A 21,767-nucleotide genomic window follows, 5' to 3' on the forward strand; every position below is an offset into this window, starting at 1 on the left:
GGGATGATTCGTTGTCTATTCATGTATTCCACAGATGCAGGGTTCATCAAATTGATTGTGTAGCTTTAATCCGCTGCTCCTGAGGCTGCTGGGAGAGATTTCCCTTTCTCTTCTTTGTTCTCACAGCTCCCAGTGGCTCAGCTTTGGATTTGGCCCCGCCTGTGCGTGTAGGTCACTGGAGGGCGTCTGTTCTTTGCTCAGAGAGGACGGGGTTAAAGGAGCTGCTGATTCGGAGGCTCTGGCTCACTCAGGCCAGGGGGTAGGGAGGGTCACGGAGTGCAGGGCAGGCCTGCAGCGGCAGAGGCTGGCGTGACGTTACGCCAGCCTCTGGCACGCTGTGCGTTCTCCCGGGGGAGTTGTCCCTGGATCCCGGGACCCTGGCAGTGGCGGGCTGCACAGGCTCCCCGGAAGGGGGGTGTGGATAGTGACCTGTGTTCGCACACAGGCTTCTTGGTGGCGGCAGCAGCAGCCTTAGCGTCTCGTGTGTCTCTGGGGTCCGCGCTTTTAACCGCGGCTCGCGCCCGTCTCTGGAGCTCCTTTAAGCAGCGTTCTTAATCCCCTCTCCTCGGGCACCAGGATATAAAGAGGGAAGAAAAAGTCTCTTGCCTTTTCGGCAGGTCCAGACTTTTCCCCGGACTCCCTCCCGGCTAGCCACGGTGCACTAACGCCCTGCAGGCTGTGTTCACGCCGCCAATCCCAGTCCTCTCCTGGCGCTCTGACTGAAGCCGGAACCTCAGCTCCCAGCCCCGCCCGCCCTGGCGGGTGAGCAGACAAGCCTCTCGGCTGGTGAGTGCCGGTCGGCCCTGATCCTCTGTGCTGGAATCTCTCCGCACCCCTGTTGCTGTGGTCTCCTCCGCGGCTCCGAAGCTCCCCCACTCCGCCACCCGCAGTCTCCGCCCTCGAAGGGGCTTCCTAGTGTGTGGACACTTTTCCTCCTTCACAGCTCCCTCCCGCTGGTGCAGGACCTGTCCCTATCCTTTTGTCTCTGTTTATTTTTTTCTTTTGCCCTAACCAAGTACGTGGGGGGTTTCTTGCCTTTTGGGAGGTCTGAGGTCTTCTGCCAGCGTTCAGTAGGTGTTCTGTAGGAGTTGTTCCACGTGTAGATGTATTTCTGGTGTATCTGTGGGGAGGAAGGTGATCTCGTCTTACTCTTCTGCCATCTTCCCGGAAGTGGACCCATCAATGGGCTTTTTAAATGAAATTGTCAAGCTGGTTGTAAAAGTTATATAGCAAGTTAGATAACTTAGAATAGTCAAAATAATTTTGAAAAAGATATACATAGTTGGATAACTCATAGCACCTAGTTTCACGATTTACTATATAGTAATCAAGGCAGTGTGGTATTGGTACAAGGATAAATACATCAATGGAACAGATTGGCAAGTCCAAAAATCAGCACACAAGTACATGGTCAATTGATTTGCAACAAATGTCCCTGAGTAATTCAAATGGTGGTCATGAATAGTCTTTTTAAGAAATGGTATGGAAACAACTGGTTACTCATTTGGAAAATAATGAAACTTCCCCCTTACCAAGCATCATGCATGAAAATTAGTTTGAAAGATTTTGCATACCTAATAAAAAATCAAAACTTTAACAAGAAAAATGGGAGAAAAATCTCAGCAATATTAAATCAGGAAAAGATTTCTTAGGTAGGAAACACAAGGCACAATCTTTTAAAAAGCGATAAATTGGACTTCCTTGAAAGACATAATTAAGAAGATGAAAAAGCAAGCCACAGATTGAGAGAAGATAATAAACATATGCATATATGATTTGTGTGCATGTATGTATCTGTGTATGTGTATGTATCTATAACATTTATAGATAAGGATATATATCCAGAATATATAAACAGTTATTATAACTCAATAATTAGTAATTTCCCAAAGGAAAATAACTCAGATGATAAATGAACACCCAAGCATAATTTCAACAGTCCTGTTTGAAACTACATAAAAATATTTCTAAAAAGACATTTAATTACTAACATCCAAGTATAAAAATTTTGACCTTTAGTGAATTTGTACAGAGAATGGTACAGTATTTCATTTAAAATTGTAATTGAAAATAGCAACATATTATAATCAGAGGAAATCATCATTTAAGCATAGAAGCAAGATTAAACAGTTACATCCAAAATAATGAAGTTAAATAATATATGGAAACTATATCATGGAGACATATTATTTGTATTTTTAGAAAAATAGAACCATATATTAGTGTGAAAAGATGTTAAAAAGTGAATATTAATTTGTTGAGGAAGAAACATAGGATCAATGAGGGTGTATCATAAGTGACTAGCTGGCAATAAGTAAATGGCTTTCCTGTTTTTTTCTTTATACTTATAGGAATTAGTATCAACAGATATTTCCCCTTGACTCTTTATTTCTTGAGGCCACATCCTTCCTCATAGCATCTTTCTCCAAAAGAAATGAACTAATTTGCCACCTCTCCTTATTTTAGTTTTTCATTTTAAAAACAAAAACAAAAACTACATTTGTTTCTCCTTCTTTTTCTTATCTCCAGAGTTACAATTGCTTAGCAACAGGTCAGTGCCTCTTTATCTATTTACTCACATAGGGTATGCCATACCTCAAAATATTTTTGAAGTAGTTTTTGCATTATAAAGAGGACATAATTATGAAAATGATTCTGAAGTTCAATGGTACAGTAAATTATGAGCTTGCTTTCATTTTGCAGGGCGTCAAAAATGTGTAAAGTACTGTAGAATGGATTACATCTGTTTTGTCTTCTCCTAAAGTAATAATTTTTTATGATCCTTTACTTTTCCCATTTCTTTTCCTTTGGGCTGTGGCTGAAAAAATCACTTTAATTGCTCAGCTAACCTCTTCTTCTACTCAGGCTAACCTCTTCTTCTACCTTTCAAAAAATATAGGTAGTATTATTTTTTTGAGGTTTGATGTACCCTGATGAAATATGAAGCTTGGTTACTTTTCTTAGCATTCCTTTTTGCTGGAGAGTCTAACTATATCAGTTTTCTTTAACCTTCGTATAGATTTGTTATTGGGCGAGAAAAACCAGGACAAGTGAGTGAGGTTGCCCAGTTGATAAGCCAAACGCTGGAACAAGAAAGGCGCCAGAGAGAGCTGCTTGAACAGCACTATGCCCAGTATGATGCCGACGATGATGAGGTAAGTTGCATTTGCAAACGTTCTTTTTCCTTCATTGCTTCTTACTACATCCCTACTTGATAAACCTCTCTTTACCGTATAACAGTATGACAGGTCTTTGCAGTTTCTCAAGGAGGATGTGTCGACATTCAACTCACAGAAAGGAAATATTACTTGCGTTTGTTATTAGCTTATCAATCAAGTAATTGTATCATATTTACAGTATGAAGACTTGTGGATCAAATAAGTCCTCTTTTACCACAGTATTAAGATAAATTCACTGAAACAAAAAAGGGTAAGAATACCAAAATGTGAATAGTAGCTATCTTTTTGTTGGAATTAGGTGATTTTCTCTCTCTGCTTTATACTTTTTCAATTTTTTCTAGATTTTCTAAATCGGTAAACATTCTGAGTGAAAAGGCACATATACATACACAAACATACACAGAAAAGTACTGAAAATTGCTGAGTGTTTTCAGGTTTTTCCCCGCCCCCCCAGGAAGAGAAAGTTCTTTGGATCTGCTCACTATGATTTGTGCTAACATAATGCAGAACAAAGCTTTTCCACCAGCACATATTCCATAGAGTAGATACATACTGGAATAATTTTGCATCCTGCTCTCTGCAGAAGATCAAGCAAATGAATAGAAGCTAACCCCCAAGTGAAAACTTCTCTATGGAACCCTTGTGTGTTGTAATATAATACAGATGCTGGTCTATTTCTAATGTAAATGCCAAATGTACATTGATAAAATGGGACAACATACTTTATTATAAACATGTTTAAACATGCATATGTTTCACATTGGCATGTCAAAGGATCCGTCAACAATTTAGTTGCAGTATTTCATACCTCATAAACATAGTAAATATTCAGGTAAAACAAATACTCTTCTTCATACCAGCTGATATAAATAAGGATAGTGTAACTTCATATGTTCAACCTCTACTCATCTGAATATATTCTTTTTCCAGAACTTCTCTTGGTTTCTAGCCAGGACCTAGTGAAGATCAATAAAGAGACATTCAAATATTTTTCATGTATTTTTAGTCTGGAGTGTTCTAACCCAAATGTATCTTAATTTTTCATCTGTTTGTAGTATAGTGAGGATGTATTCTCTATTATAGTAGAAAATTTTAAGATGGTGCTTCAGTTAACTGTTAATCTAAGAGTAAACATTAGAAATTCTTCACTTGAGTGAATTAGTTTCTTAGAATTCTATTTAGTTGATTTAGTTTTTCACGTTCAGAATTCATTTTAAATGGCAAGTTTTTTTGTTTTTGTTTTTTTACTATACTAAGATATTATATATGAAAATGTTATCTGGGATTTCGAAACTAAAAAAGTGATTTCCTCAAATATTTGAACTTTCATCTTCCCTAGTTTTCAGTTTTGTGTTTTATCAGAGACACTGATTTGCTTTGGCTTCAGGCCTGAATTAGGATTGTAGAATCATTCTCAGCAGGTTTGGCTTTTACCTGCTCACTCTGTTAGAAAGAATTTGGATCTGAGGTTCAGGGGAGTACGGGTGACATCAAGTGGTGGAAGGTGAGGAAGCCAAATTTTTCAGTCTCTGTGGACCTCAGCTATCTTTGCTTTAAAGTACAGGTATTGGGCTAAATCTCTAAATTCCTTCCAGTTTCTAATATTCCATGAGCCTGTGAAATGAAGCATCAGGTGTAGCAAGGAAAGAGGGAAAATAAGATAGTTCTTTAATTGAGGCTTCCCAACTGAAATTTTTAGATCATTTACTACATAGTTCCTCCAGTTATTTTGAGGAAATGATCATATTCATCCCCCAAGGTTTTCAACTTAAGCAGCTAAAGCTTTTTCTTAATATCAGATTTTCTCTAATTTAAAAATTTGACTAAATGCAAAAGGAATATTTATCATTCAACATTTATACTTAGGAGTACATCATATGGATTTTGTTTGTTTGTTTGCCTGTTTTTATAAGGAAAGCAGAGTTAGTTGATTGTCACCTGAGCAGATACTCTCAGGGGCAAGGAGGGTAAATAAATATTCAGTGCCAGGCACTAGGCCAGGTGCCTTTCCTACATGATTTCATGTAATCTTTACAGCAAGCAGAAGAACCTTTTTTTTTTTTCTAAAAACGTAGTAATTGAGGCTTTTTCTAGTGGTATAGCTAGTAGTTGCCAGATTTAGGATGGGAACAGGGTCTTCCTGGCTCCAAGGCCTGGACTCTTTGCAACACACTGCTGATTTTGAATGGAGTAGACTGATGGGTCTGTCTGTTTTTAGGCACACACAGAGTAACTGGGGAACAAGAGATGCTGGAAGGAAGATTCCTGTTTTGGCTTATGGAGTTTCTTGTAATACTTAGGTTCTGTAATTCTTTGTTCTATATTTCTAATAATAGGGGGATTGAAGACTTGCAGAATTATTTTACTATAGGTAAATACTTAATTCAGAAGTAGCCTATGAAGATAGGGCTTAAAGGGAAGAATAGCTAAGTATACAGCTATTTTACAAAAAAAACAGAGTTTAGCTTTAGGTTAAACTTTTTCTTCTGTCTGTAAGTTGTAGAAATAGAAAGCAGGTGCTTGCTATTATGCTACTCCAAGTAACCTTCACTTTATTGAAAAGGTCAAGGAACCCTTTCCCATTGTTTCTTTCTCTCTCCTGTTCCTCTCTGACCTACCTTTTTCCCTTTTTTGTGTGTTACACACTGCCTCACCAAAGCATGCCCAATTAAAACCTACCATTAATTTTCTGTACATCGGAGAGATGAACACCCTGCAAATAGTAAAAATCTACTTTTGTGTACACATGTTAATTTATTTACTTGATTAAATTCATTTTTTTACTAATTTTTTACTATCTGGTTACAGTTTAACCAGATATTGTTAAATTGATTGATCTGAGTGTTATGTCCTTATTTTTTATTCTGTCTCTGTGTTAATGAAAAGTAAGAGACATAATGGAAATGAGAAGAACCAATATTTGTTATCGAGTGAGTAAATGGTCCTTGAATAATTGATTTAATTTTATATGTAATTGAACAATTTATTGATTTACATATCTTTGTTAACCCTGAGTTGTATAATCAATCACTTGGTTTCTTGTTTTTCTTATCATTTATAGAATCATCCTGTGATTTCAAAGTTAGAATCGTTTTTATTTGATAATATCCCCTGTGACATTCCCTGGGCCAGCCAGGAAAACCTCTAATTAAATGCAGAACAACCATGTTCATCCAACTAATTTCCAGAGCCAGCACTTAGATCAGCTTTGTCTGCTGAAGAATAGATAGCTCTGGTTTTGGTCAAATAATCCAAGGTTGATTCTAACTTGGAACTTGTCACATTGACAGAGGGGAGTTGCTTGCTTGAATTGCCTACAGGGAAAACATTGCAATGTGAGAAATATATCCTGAAATTGTAAAAGTTCAGTGGGCGTCTTATCAGAACCATATTTAGGGTTAAGAATACCTTACTATGTATTGTGTGTGCTTACATATATCTGTTTTAATGTTTTAAGAAATTATAAATCATACTCCAGTAGAATTTAAAATATATAGATAATACCCAAACTTCATTTAAATTTCTGAATTTTCTGGAGTTTTTTCCTTCAAATATTTAAACTAGAATAGAGTTTAAAATAAGCAAACACCCAGTTCAGTTAGAATTGCATTCCTGTTTCTGTTCATTCTCTGTTAAACATTATGATTTTTTAAAAAAGTTAAAATGGCTCTGCCTAAAGGCTGAAAAATAAAAGGGAGGATCCTATAAAGAAGAGGGAGGTATAAATCTGAACCACTGAAAAATTTTAAACGTAGATCTGAATATATCTGTGATTGGGTGATTGTACTTCTGGATTTATAGAATTATTGTTTATTTCTTTTTCTTTCTTTCTTTCCTTCTTTTTTTTTAAACAATCTGAAAGGTAACCATGGAGGATTTCAGTAAACCCCTCAGACAGTCAGCACTATCCCACGAAATTCTGGGGGTATGGTAAATTTTTCAACTAGATTTTATTTTCAATAACAAGTTTAATTTCCATTCATACGCCACAGTTACCAATGTTTACCTTTTCATGGTGAGGTGGTGTAATTCTGGTATATGTTTTGTGTAGCGTAGGTCATGTATGTATATTTTCGGTATCTGTTTCTATCAAAGAGCAATATGCAATGTGAAACACTGTGGACTCAGACTGGAAATGAAGTATGAACTGGTACTGTACCACTTTTTTAAATTAGAAAGTATATAATGGTCGTTCACATTAAAATGAATTATTTTACATACACTTTTTAAATTATATGATTATTTTGGTCTTGCTTCTTTAAATATAATATTTATTACACTTTAAAGTCTTAGAGTATATATGACATTTCAAAGCCGCTTTGTGTAGTAGTTCAAAGCAAGATTAATCATCACTCCAGAAACCAAGGCTCCTTCTCTTAAAATATAACTTAATCTTTCTTTCATAATTTGTTTTTATTACTAGAAATTATTAACAACTGTATCATGACAACATTATTTTTTTAGAATCTTTTAGAGTATTGAATACCATTTAGAGCAACTGCCTACATGGATATGCATTTTTATTGCTTGTGTTAATATGTAATAATTAGAGGCAGAAATACAATGGAAGCTATGGTTTGCATGTGTTAAAGGTTTACAACAATGTAATTTTTATGTGAAAAGCATTAAAGGGATAACATTAAACTTGACTCATGCTGTTTGCTGTCCCTGTCTGGAAGCAGCTGGTGTCGTGTGAACAAGAGACTGCAGTTATTATGGATGGCCTTTTAGTAATGTGAACTGGCTTTATGCTGTGTGTATAGGGCTAAGGAACTAAGCGTTAGGGGTATTAGTTCTTGAAAGTTCATGTTACAGCAAGCACTGGAACTTCAGTGTTTTTTCTCTCATTAGGCTGCTCTCTCTAGTGGGGGAAAAAGCCTTTTTTAATTTTTGTTGTCAACCATTTTAGAACACTGTGGCTGAATTGCAAGGAGTGTCTGGCAACTGCAATAACAATAACAACTATTTCCTTAAGGTTTGTTTTTTGGTGGAAAATAATGCTTGTCTGTACCTTCCTGCTTTCATGTGTGAAGTTAAATATTCTGTGTGTCTTATTAACTAGCTCTGTGCTTGGAAGAACTTCTCTAGAGCCATGTGTTTTGTATGTTGAATAATAGTTTGAAAATAACCAATTGAAAAATAATTAACTCTGAAACATAGCACATATTTTAGGCACAGTTTCTGCAATTTGGGCTCACTTCCTAATATTTAACCATGGGTATTTTAAACCCCTAACATTTTAAATATTTTGTGATTTATATTAAAGGGAAGAAAAAGATATCCAACAACAGAGCTGTATGATGTTCATAAAATATAACATACACGGTGACTTATATTATCTTTAAATCCAGTGATTATTTTTTTAGAAAAGGATCGTTTGATACAAAGTTCTTAATTTTTCAAAAAACTAAATGTATATATATTTAAATTATAATAGTACTTGTTTGCACAATTTATATGGTAGGCATACTAAAATGTGTAAAAAGATTTTACACTTTAAATCATAAACTAATTCTCACTATCTTTAGCTGCCAGTAACAGTGACAGAATAACTTAGAAATGGAAAGTCAGGTATATTTAAAAGGGAGATTGCTTTATGGTGATCAGAGGAAACAGAAGAATAGAAGAAGTACAAAACAAGAAAAACAGCTTGTTTACAGACTCCAGTTTGACTGGACCTTTAAAATTATTTAATTTAATTATGTCCTTTGGTTTGTGATCCCCAAATCTATAGTAGTGGTCATTGTAATTGAAACCCAGAATCATAAGGTGCTTGGAAGACATTCAGTTAAAGACTGTATCCATTCTTGGTCTTACCTAAGCAGTGTGCACATGCATGTGTGCACATGCACATATACACCCACATAAATGCACTATCCCCAGGAGGCGGACATCTTCCTCTACTTGAAAGGTCCTCTCTAGAAATATTCTTTGTGTATAGAAATATTATTATTTATAACATGGAGCAGAGACAGGAAGATGTGCATTGTAAAGGGAAATTAGAAGTTAGAATAGAAACCTTTGCCTAAATAATGCCATCTTTTTGTAGCTCATTTTTTTCGTTTTATTTTGTTTATCATAATTCAAGTGATTTGAATATGTTTTCTTATTTTCTTTCCAACTACCACATTGTCATATTAATTCATGAGCCAAATATGAAATATCAGATACACTTTATCAAGTACTTCTAAGCCATTAAATTCCTCTGAGATTATAGACTTTGTACTTTCTAGAAACCATGATAGAACAATTCAGTGATGAACCACAGAGTTTGCAGTGTTACAGAAATGTCACAGAAACGAACACAAATGATAGCATTTTTTCCAACTTTAAAAGCATTTATAAATTGAATATAATTTTTTACCAAAAAGCTCTAAAATGCTAAAATGCATAGTGAGAGATGGGCCTTATTAGCTTGAGAAACTGACTAACTTTCCAGTGGGCCATAAGGATCCTGTGGTTTCCCATGCCTTTGCTCCGCCTGTTTTCTTTACCTTGAATGTCATTCCATACACTCTTTGTTGCTCTTTTGTGCCCACTAATCCTGTTCACCATTCAGGTCTCTGTTTAGATTTCATCTGTCTCCTCCAAAAAGCTTTCCTGGGCTCTCTCAGCTGGGCTGAGGGCCCTTTCTTAATTGAGTCAGTAGCACCTTGTGTACCGCTCTCTATCATTTTTTACCCATAAGCTTGTAATGTCTTCAATGACAGGTCTCGATAGCTGGTTGATTTTTTTTTTTTTTTTTTTTGCGGTACGTGGGCCTCTCACTGTTATGGCCTCTCCCGTTGCGGAGCACAGGCTCCAGACGCGCAGGCTCAGTGACCATGGCTCACGGGCCCAGCCGCTCTGTGGCATGTGGGATCTTCCTGGACCGGGGCACGAACCCGTGTCCCCTGCATCAGCAGGCGGACTCTTAACCACTGCGCCACCAGGGAAGCCCAGCTGGTTGATTTTTAATACATACAGGGATGAGCACAGCACTGGGCAGATTAGAGGAAGCCAAGAAATTGAACTGACTTGAATCACCCAAAGGATATTAAGATGAAAAGTGGAGAGTAGAGTTAAATGAGGAGAATGAAATTTAGTTAGGAGCATAATCTGAAATAGTGAAGGAAGAATGGCATACAATACAAAGATAAAAGAAATGTCAAACCTAGTTAGACTAGAGATTGAAGATAGGGAAAGGGCTGAAGGAATAAGCTGTACTTGTCTTTGGCACTTTGGGGTTTAGCAACGTTCTGTGGGCTTTTGCTACCACATTTTAATTGTTTTGAGAGACCATGAATTTACAAGAAGACCCTATCTCTATCACACTGCACCAAAATCTTCTGCATGTAAAACCAAAAAAATAAATATGCTTATTTCATTCCTTGAAAACCTTTAGGACCTTAGAAATGGCAACCTGGTGATTCACATTGACATGACTTTTTAGTCATAAATGAATAAACATGTAGTAGAAATAGAATAGTTGAAATGGCCTAAATGATGCCAAGATCAATACTGCATAGATAACCATCTTCTCCTGCCCATTGTATTAACTTAGAAATAGGCTTCAATCATAGAAATACATTTTCATCAGCAGGAAAAACTAAATGGTGACCTGACCAAGGACTGACGTCCTAAAGATGCCTTACTGTGGAGGTTTACCTGTTCTGATAAGGGCTCCATTTATTTTAAACTGATATTGATGCTAGTAAGGGTGGTGGTAAAAACTCTTAATTGATTTCTGGAATTCTGGTTTTTAAAGGGGTTTTTGAAAATTATTTTATTGACATAGAACAAAATGTGCAGATCTTAAGTGTATAATTTGATAATTTTTATTACTATATATCCATATTTCACATATTAAAATCAACATTAATGAAGAATAATTTATATACAATAAAATGCACCAATTTCATATGTGTTTAGGTTAACAGTGTGATGAATAACCACCACCACAATAAATATACAGAACATTTTCATCACCTCAAATAGTTCCCTTATAGAACTTTGCAGTCACTCTCAGCCCCAAAAAAGCATTCAGTCTGCTTTCTGACACTATAATTTTGTCAATCCTAGAATATCATTTGAATGGAATCATAAAGTACATACTTTTTAATGTCTGGCTTCTTTCATATCTCTATCATAATGTCATACTTATCCTAAGTGTTCTCTATATTATGATTATACTGTAATTGGTGTTGCTTTGGGTTACAATAGAAAAAGCCCACGGCCCACCCAAAGTGGAATTCTAATTGAAGAACTCCATCGTAAAGCTAGAGCCCCATGGGCTACATCCCAGGTAGATTAACTACTCAAATGTGAAAAGCAAAACCAAAAAATTTAGAAGACTGTACAAGAATATCTTTAAGACTTCAGTGTAAGAAATGGTTCATTACGTTAAGGAACACTTAAGAAAAGCAAAGCCATAAAGGAAACAATTGAGAAAATTGACATTAAGATTAAGAACTTTTATTCATCAAAAGAATGCCTTTGTGAAAGCAAAAAGACATACCAGAAGCTGGAAGAAAATATTTGAAAACTAAATAACTGAAAGAGAATTATCTAAAAAGTCCTCCAAGAGCCAGTGGGAAAGACTGCTTATGGGCTATTGGCTTGAATAGTCATATCGTAGCAGAAGAAATCTCAGTGGCCAACGAATACATGAAAAGATGCCCAAACATATTAGGAATCAAAATGTAAACGTTAAAAACCAAAATGAAATACTATTTCCTACCTACTAAATTGATTTAAATCGGATATTTTAAGTTTGGGTGGGGATATGGAGTAAAAGGAGCTCTTATTCTCTGCAATAGGAGTATAAATAGGCCCATTCACTTTGAAAAACAATTTGGCATTATCTAGTAAAGTTGACTCAACAATTATATTTCTTACTAAACACCTTAGTAAAATTCTTAAATTCATGAGGTGTAAGACATGTATAATATCATTCTTGTAATAGAAAAGAATTGGATACAACTGACATTTCTATGAAGAAGAGAATGGGTAAATATATTGTAGTATATTCATTCAGTGGAACGATACACAGAAGTTGTTTCTGCAGTGCACAACAGTTAGAGGAATTTCAGAAGCATGCCATTAAAACGAGAAAGGCACAGAAGAATACATGATTCCATTTATATGAAGTTTAAAATCGTAAAAATTAATGATATATTGTTTAGTCATTAAAAAAATATAGTAAAACTAAAGAACAACAAGAATAATAAAATTCAGCAGAATTATTCCGAAGGGCAGGCGACTAAAATAGAATCAGGGAGGCACACAGAGAGGATTATAATTGAAATGTAGTGGTACTGCTCCTTAAGTTGTTAGTTAATTGGTGGTGGTTACATCATTATTCATTATACTTTTTGTATATTTCATAAATACTCTTTGTTTCAACTCAATATTTAATGAAGAAAACTAAAATCTGGCATGTCCAATTGCTTATGTTGAATAGTTATGTGGATATAAAGTGAATATGACATGATTCCTGCTCTCCAAGGACCTATAAAATGACTTGAGACTCTGTGTCTTAAAGTGGGACTCTCATAGTATTTCTTTAAGATTGCAGATTTCTCCACTCAGCCTCACACCTGCTGGAACAGAATATGCATTGTAAATAGCCTAGGGTAATGGGAGTTTGTGGGAAGGGTTAGATGCAATCAGAGCTGGAGTTGTCCAGTTTAAAGATGCCAGGAAAACTGATGTAAAGACTTTTGAGTCCTGGTATTGCAGACACTTCTCAAGAAGAAATTGCTTCCACAAACCACCAGATAGCCAATATGAGGAAAGGAGTAAAATTATTCTCCCTCATAGGAAATTATAAGTTTGAGATTATATTTATTATTAATCTGTAGATAATCCGTAGAAATACCATCAATAATATTTTTGTTGGTTTTACTTTTTTGTTTACTATAAATTCTGTAGCTGTAACTTATGGTTCTATGTGATAATCAGCATTTTTGCAATCATATGAGTCAATTTTTATATGAATACACCATATTTTCCAAGATTCAGTTCGTTGTAAGATTAAAGAATTATTAAGATAATAATAACATGTGCCACTTGGTCAGTGTAGTTGTTCTCTTCTGCAGATTAAAGATTTAGGGAAATACAAATCTCTTAGTCTCTTCCCACAGTCCTGCTGGCATCAGAATAAGTGCTTCATTGTTTCCTTGGCAAGTAAAATGAAACTCAAGGAAGGCTGCCAATTTGAAATTACAATGTGACATTTGAATACAGAGGTCTACTTTGGTCTATTGACTGTTTAGTTCTGGATCTCAGTGGGAAAAATAGGGATCACTGGTTCCCTCCTCATATAGAATATATTTATCAGAGATTTAAAGACAATGGCATTCATGTCTTAGTAAGTAGCTATCATTTATTAAGAGGAATTGAATTAGGAATATTGAGTCATAGAAAAATATAGTTTATACTCCCAAGAAGCTTGCTGTTTTGCTGTGGAAACAAAAAATATATATGGTAAAGAATTTAAATCATTTTCAAGGCAATCTGTCAAAAGGCCAGATAACCATAGTATAAAAGAATCATCACAACAAAGGACATACAAAAGTAAAAGCATGAATTTGAGATCTGTGGTTTCAATTTTTATTTGCAAGAAGTTGTTTTTTGTTATTGTTTATCTGTTTTCTGTAACTAAGAAGCTGGGCCAATATTAGGTGTGCTCAAGAAATAAAAAGACCAGTTTACCTGCAGAGCTGAGTATATAGAAAGGAATAATGGTTGGAAAGTCTTTGAAAAGGTAAACTGAATAATATTGTAGGGACTTTAAAAATCAGCTGACTTTCTAGACGTTTTTTCCATTAAATAATAATTGGGGTAAAGGGAAATAAGGTTTCTGTGCTTCATTTGAGCAGGTAAAATGTCAACACCAGAAGACTCTGATAAGTAAAAAAAAAAAAATCAGGAAACAATTCTCTCCAAGGCTCTAACATTTCGGAGGCATTGACTGCCCTTTGTTCTAGACTATCTGTTCAAATGTTTATATAGATAACAGTCTTGGAAGATACAGGTAGACTTTCCCTCTCGAGCAGGGACAGTAATACTTACTGCCTGTTATGAAAGATGCAGGTTACCAGGCATGTCTGGGTGTCTCTACTGACATGCCTGCATGCTCAGGAATCCTCTGGCTCTCTTATCACTCTTTGGAAATTGTGGCTTGAGATACCAACACAAAAATCGTGATACAAAAATCAACTAGTATGAAGACCCATTCTGGGTTAGAAGAAGGTCTTGACCTTGTTCAGACAGCAGTTACAGGGATACATACTGACACTGAGCATGAAAGGAAGGAATTTGTCATTGTCATAGTCAAAAGCCTGGTAAATCCTTAAAACTTTGGCTGGTTCACTGGGGAGATTATGGGACAAGGAACATAATGCTAGTTAAGGAGAAATAGCAACAGTTGAGCTGCCTTTTGACTCAACCCCTCCTGCAGTTTATCATGCCAACTTTAGATTCACTCAGACAGTAAAATGTCGTGAAGCTTTTTGCAGTGGGTCTTGACTGCCATAAGGGAAGATTAGCCCTGTCGGGGAGATTTCTTTCAAATTGACAAACTCCTGTGGTAAACCATGGATGAATATTTGGGTCCTAACTGGTCTATAATGCTGATAAAAGTAACTCACCAGAGAATGAGACACTATTTTGTTCAAAACAATCTGGATAAATTCTTGCAGTCAGCATTACCACTTGAAAAACGTCCCCATCCCTTATGTTCACACTACACTTAATGACTGGACTCCAGATTGAGATGGACTCCATAACAGAGTCCCTGTTGTAGGAGTCAAGGACAAGGCTTCTGAGTCAAAAACTCCCTGAAGCTAAATGGGTTCTATCAGTAATGATGACTCACCCTGCATAGTGCTTTAGGTGGAGCACAGACATTGGAAGTTTGGTTAAAACATATTAACCACTGCACTGCTCAAAACTGAAAATGCACTATTACTTATTACATGAAATTGAATGATTAAATCAACTGAATAATTGGAAATGAATTATTACGGCACCTTATTACAGGCACAGAGCTTCTCCCTGCCTCCGTGCCCCTTGATGTCCCCTCTTACTACCCTAACCTCAGCTGCTTTTAGGAGAAAGATGATGAGGGGTCAGGCTAAGATAGATCTCTTTGTCCTCCAGAGAGATCAAATGCTATATGAACCCCTTGAATATACTGGGAAACTGGGAGGGGAGGCACTCAAACTTTATGGTTCTGTGGATGCTGGCTCACCAGTCAGCATCTCACCTGATCCCATAGTGAGAAAGAATATCCAGATTCAACTGATGTGGTTTGGGCAGAGTCCAAAGCAAGAAGGAAAGCTGGAGAGGCCTTTAAAGGGTGGATGGGACCCTTTTGGCAGATGCAGCGTAAAGCTGTTATTCTTCCACTGCTAACTCTGCAATGGAATTGATTTCTTATATGCCTGCAGTTTTTTGTGCCATTAGTGACAGTGGTGATTCTCCCACTCAAGGATTGCCACATATAGAGAAGTGATAGGATATGTAGATGACTCTCCCTGTTTTATTCCAGGTGGTCCAGTAGAAACAATATAGAATCACAGGAAGAGAAGGGTAAATCGCAGTTTATTTTAAACACTTAATGGCTGCCAGAATACTCAGGCCATTTCTCAACACAACACTGCATGCCTGATGCAGCAACCAAAGAAAGAGGAGATGGGGTAGCTCTTAACCTCCTGCTAAGCTCTTATGGAAACTGAACCTGAATGCTCGACCCATGGAGGCATTGTCACTCTCTGGCCTAATATTCTCAGTTAGATGTGGGTCAGCTTGACCTCACTGATGAATAAGGTTGGAAGGGCCCAACAGACTTTGCTTGTCAAATGGAAATGGCAGATTCAAGAAAGCTGCTAGCCTGGCCCAGCAGCATCTTAGATGTACATGAACGAGTAGCAGCTTTTTATTTGGGGGGAACTATCTGCAACTATCCTCCTGAAACAAGGCCTCTAGCTCAATGAGGCCTTTGGTTCATAGAGGTTTCCTTAAATCCCTGGGTTTGTTTCACCAGTGGTTCAGCCAAGCTGTCCAACTCCACCTGTTTGGCTTTCCAACCTCAGCACTAGCTATGCAGACCCCAAAACGAACATGGTCACTTTGCTCACTGGGCAGAATTCAAGGTCATACTTATAACTCTGGCCAGTACTCCCCTTGAGGAACCTTGTGATATTTTTACTGATTTTTGAGCTGCTGTCAACAGCCTGTTGGTCTGTCACTTGGAAAATTACAGATTAAAGTTTAGGATGGCAAACTATAGAAACAAATTGTGGCAATTGATCACACTCTTGAGACTTTTCATGAAGCTTAGGGGTAGTCATAAGAGGCCTTCATGTATTAAAAGGAATACTGTAATTATCAGATCATGTAGCCCTCAGATGACATTAGAGATCCCTCGGAAGTGAGGCTGTTCTTAGTTAATCGGGGTTGCTTTCCTGGGGGATAGCTGACTTTTTATTTATATGCAATTATTCTTAGGTTTGGAGTCATTTAATTAGATAAGGTGGTTCAAAATTCGTTCCAAACTTTAGGTGATGTTATCAATGACACCACCTCTATCCTGGAAGGCATTCAGGTTGACCTCAACTCACTGGCCAGTGGTGGGTGATAGAATCGCCCTGAACCCTAGATTTCCTCCTGTGGTCCAATGCCTAGTCTGTGCAATCACCGATACCTCCTGCTGTACCTGGATTAATACCTTAGACCAAGTGGAAAACTCAGTGAAGAAGCTTAAGGAGAAAGCTACCTGGATTTCTAAGGTAACCCCTGATCATTTATGGGATTTGTTTAGCCAGTAGAGTCTGGAAGCCTGGCGAGTATGGTTGATCTCAGTACTGCAAGTTGGGCTCATTCTGCTGTTTGGAGTTCTTTTAATAGTAGTTTTAATTATATGCTGTGAGACAGACTGAACAGTTTTGGTCCTAGCCAGTCTTGGTCACACTTATCAGTGTAGTCAAGGGAATGTCATACTCATGGAAAAATTCACCAGTTGTCAAGATAGTGTAGAAATGAGGGTGGATATTGTTGGGAGACAATTCCCCCATGGCTCTCTCACTTCTCTGCATGTCTTATGAGCAGAGGCATGTTGGCCTTTGTTTCAGATTATTTTTTCAATGATATTTGTATAATGAACAACCTTGGAAAATAGAGATAGTATCTCTCTTCAGGGTAGGTGACAGACTTGCTTACCACCTATTATAAAAAATTTGAGTTTCCTAAGCTCAGAATTCTTAACAAAAGAGTTTTGTGGTCACAGCTGCTGCTTCATTTTTAGACCATGACAGTATCCTGGATTTGAACTTTGTTTGGAAGCCATTTCTTAATTTTAGAATCAAGACTTTCAGAACCATCAAGTCTTGGTTCCTTTCTGTTCAACAGTCCTCTCAATTGATCTCTGTTTGTCATATTTTAGTGGAAGCAGCAGGAAGAAATCAGGCAGCGCCTTCAGCACTTTGTTTGGAAATCTACTTCCCTGGCTCACTCAGTTCAGTAGGGATATTTCCTACATTTTCCTTACAGAAGGTGATAATGTGGCAAAGCTTTCTGCCACTACACAGCAAGCATCCCCCTTCCAGATCTCCACTTACAGTCTTTTCAAGGCAATTTAGGCTGCTTTAACATACTCTTCAAAATTCTTCCTGCCAGGGCTTCCCTGGTGGCGCAGTGGTTGAGAGTCCGCCTGCCGATGCAGGGGACACGGGTTCGTGCCCCGGTCTGGGAGGATCCCACATGCTGCAGAGCAGCTGGGCCTGCACGTCCGGAGCCTGTGTTCCGCAACGGGAGAGGCCACAGCAGTGAGAGGCCCACGTACCACACACACACACACAAAAATTCTTCCTGCCAGCCTTCATTCACTGCCTGTTTCCAGACTTCCCTGTTTTTCTATATTTGTTATGGCAGTATCCCCTTTCTATTGCTCTATAACAAATTACCACCAAAACTCAGCAACTTAAAATAAGAAGTATTCACACATTACAGTATCTGTGGGTCAGTTTACCTGGATACCTCTGACTCAAGATCTCTTGCAAGGCCAAAAATAAGGTTTCAGCCAGAGCTGCAGTCATATACACGCTCAACTGGAGGAAGATCTGCTTCCAAGCTCACTCACAGATGTTGGCAGAATGCAGGAGATCTACTTCCAAGCTCCCTCATGTACCTTTTGGCAAGCCTCAGGTCCTTGCTGGCTGTTGACCAGAAACATCAGTTCCTTGTGATGTGCGCCTCTCCATGGGGCCACATACAACATGGTGGCTTGTTTTTGAAGAGCAAGAAGACAAAAGAGACGCCACTCACAGTTTTTTGTAAACTAATCTTAGAAGTGACACCCCATCACTTTTGTTGTATTGTGCTTGTTAGAAGTGAGTCTGTAGGGACTTCCCTGGTGGCGCAGTGGTTAAGAATCTGCCTGCCAATGCAGGGGACACGGGTTCAAACCCTGGTCTGGGAAGATCCCACATGCCACAGAGCAACCAAGCCTGTGCACCACAACTACTGAGCCTGTGCTCTACAGCCCATGAGCCACAACTATTGAGCCCATGTGCCACAACTACTGAAGCCCATGCACCTAGAGCCCGTGCTCTGCAACAAGAGAAGCCACCACAATGAGAAGACCACGCACCGCAACGAAGAGTAGTCCCAGCTCGCCGCAGCTAGAGAAAGCCCACGTGCAGCAACAAAGATCCAATGCAGCCAAAACTAAAAAATAAATTAATTAAAAAAAAAAGAAGTGAGTCTGTAGATCCAGTCCACATTCAAGGGAAAGGATTATACAAGAGCATGATTGCCCAGGAAGAAGGGATCATTAGGGGTCATTTTAGAGCTTTCCTACCAGAGTGGTAAAGAGAGTCCCTGCTTTTGAGGAGTATACTTTTGAAAAGGAAGGGAGAAAAAAACTAAAAAAAAAAAACTTTAAAACTCCGTAACATCTAATTCTGATTTTTGAATGGTCTACCACAATTGCTGTAACAATTTTAAGAAGGGAAAAGTGCGTTTGAATTGTTACAGAAGATTTTATAGGCAAATCTTAATCTTAAATCTTACATCAGAATTTTAGGAAGAATAATTTGCCAGCAGTATTATCAGTGACCTGAGGCACTGAGCACCTGAAGGCAGGGAACACAAGAGGCCTCATGAGTAATCAAGGTAGAGATTTTAGATGTTTCTTGATTTGGCGACTAGACAGTAAGAATGGAGTGCAATGTCAGAAAACATTCTGAGAACAAAGACTGACAAGAAAATGTTGAATGACTTGATAAATGAATATGTATCTTGGGCTATCATGTTGGATGTTTTACATATTTTATTTCTTTGAATCCTCTCAATACCTATGAGATCGGTATCTTTTGAACCATTTTATAGAAGAGGAGATCACGGAAGATACAAGCTAAATGACTTGCCCACTATCATACAGCTGTGACGTTGTTTTTTCTCTTTTGGGGCCCTGGTCTCTCCAGCCCCCAAGTCATGCTCTTTTTTTGTTGTACTGTTCTGTGGCATTGTCCTGGAGAAACGAGGGACAGTGAAAATAATCGTAGTCATAAAGTCATCTTGTCATTTGGCATATTCTAGGCACTATGATCAATACTTCGAATATATCACTACTAGAAATTCTCCCAACCACCTTATGAAGAAGGTGCTGTTATTCCCAGTGATGTGAAAAGAGACTAAGTAGCCCAACACTACAAAATCAGGACACACAGAAGTCAACTGACAGAAAATGGAAAGAGAGATGCCTTTGCAGAGAAGGGGATGCTTTTGCTGAAAGCCATCTGGATGGTTGGCACAGACTTAGGAATTTTAAACCTTAAAGTGTTAGTTTGAGGTCTTCCTCCTCCAGAGAAAAAGCAACTCTCTTCTATTCTCCCACAGAACTGAGTCTGAAAATATATATAACCAAATTCAATTCCAGTAAACAAATTCCAACAAAAACTGCGTAATTAAGGCTATTTTTATGATTAGCACCATTTAGTTTCCCTGAATTTACCAGAACAAACATTGCTGCAGCAAAAATTACTGCTAATGGTTGAACCTAACAACAAGAGAAAATCCCCAAAAGGGTCATTTAGGCCCCAGCTGCAGCTGTGCTTCACTGTATTTCTTACTTGAAAGCTGAGAATTAACAGGAAAATCAGGCTCTGCTGGGCTGTGCAGATGTGACTAAAACTGTATCAATTCACTCAGCAAACATTTGTTCGGTGCCTACTGTATGCCAAGCAGTGTGCCAGCCACACTGGGATCACAGGGATAGATTATGCCTGGCATTCTCAGGGAACCTACAGTTGAAAGAAGTTGTTGGGAGGAGGCAGGTATAAAAACAGCCAAGCTTCCAGAGTGACAGAAGGCATGCCATGGAAACGTAAAGGAGTGAGTTAGAAGAGTCTTATGCCAGCAGCTTCACGGGATGTGCTAAGTAGATGGATATTCATCTTGGACCACTGGGGCAGGAGTGGAGTCGATCAGTGAGGAGAACAGAGGCCTGGAAGTTTGCTTGGCCTTGGGTAGAAGCTGGTACCTACTCCAAAACTGGGAATACAAGAAGAGGAGCAGGTTTAGGGAGAGGAGAAGTTTTACTTCAGAAATGACCAGTTTGCTTTTTTTATTTTATTTTATTTTTTTTTGCGGTACGTGGGCCTCTCACCGCCGCGGCCTCTCCCGCTGCAGAACACAGTCTCCGGACGCACAGGCCCAGCGGCCATGGCTCACGGGCCCAGCCGCTACGCGGCACGCAGGATCCTCCTGGACTGGGGCACGAACCCGTGTCCCCTGCATCGGCAGGCGGACCCCCAACCACTGCGCCACCAGGGAAGCCCGACCAGTTTGCTTTCAAAAGATTCATGTGGCAAAGTCTTCTAGGATATTATATTTATGAGACCAAAAGTTAGCAGATGTCTGGTTACAAGATTTGATGAAGGCTTTAGCCTGTTGCTGTTGTAGTATAAGTACTGCAGCAGCAGCAGCAGCAGTGCTCACTTATTTTGAGCATTGCCATGTTCCTGACCTTGTGTTGAACACTCTACAGGTACCATCTAACTTAATGTCATGACAACCTTGTTATACTAAGGAACTATTTTTATCCTCGTTTTATAGATGAGGAAATTGAAACTTAGATCTGAAAACTAACTTTACCAATATCAAGAGCCGGGATTTGAACCCAGGCCTACGTGACTTCAAAACCAAGATGCTTTAATTGGTCACCACTTAACTCACCACTATAACAGATACTGTCTGTTCCTTCTGTAAAACCTACACTGAGATCTACAGCCCTCCTGAGTATTCAAGGCTCTAATATGTCTACATGCTTCTGGTCCCACCAGAACCACCAGAAGAGGCAGAACCTGTCAGTTGTACTTAACATTGTAATTATGTATTTTAATAAAATATTAAATCCCCCAATAGCATATGAGTATAAAGGAAATTGTGTCTATGAAAGCAGATACAATGCTTTGCAAAGATTCAGTGAAGACTGGTAGCTCAAGAAAATTAGATGTGAGAAGGAAACGTAAAAGAGAAAAACCATGAAAATCTAGAGGACCTTAGCACTCATTTTGCCCTGCAAGAATCTTTTTCATCCTT

At 38.2% G+C, this 21,767-nt stretch overlaps 1 protein-coding gene across 2 annotated transcripts in view; it reads left to right on the plus strand.

Moving 5' to 3' along the window:
• Window positions 1-21,767, plus strand: part of PPP1R9A (protein phosphatase 1 regulatory subunit 9A) — a 323,063-nt gene that overhangs the window by 216,873 nt on the left and 84,423 nt on the right. For both annotated transcript variants that reach the window (XM_027102484.1, XM_027102483.1), the window contains exon 6: window positions 3,020-3,155. In XM_027102484.1, the coding sequence (XP_026958285.1) occupies window positions 3,020-3,155 (136 nt within the window). The remainder of the gene's footprint in view (window positions 1-3,019; window positions 3,156-21,767) is intronic.

Source organism: Aethalodelphis obliquidens, unplaced genomic scaffold, assembly GCF_003676395.1.
Source record: "Aethalodelphis obliquidens isolate GAN/ISIS:26980383/991018 unplaced genomic scaffold, ASM367639v1 scaffold5, whole genome shotgun sequence".
NCBI lineage: Eukaryota > Metazoa > Chordata > Mammalia > Artiodactyla > Delphinidae > Aethalodelphis > Aethalodelphis obliquidens.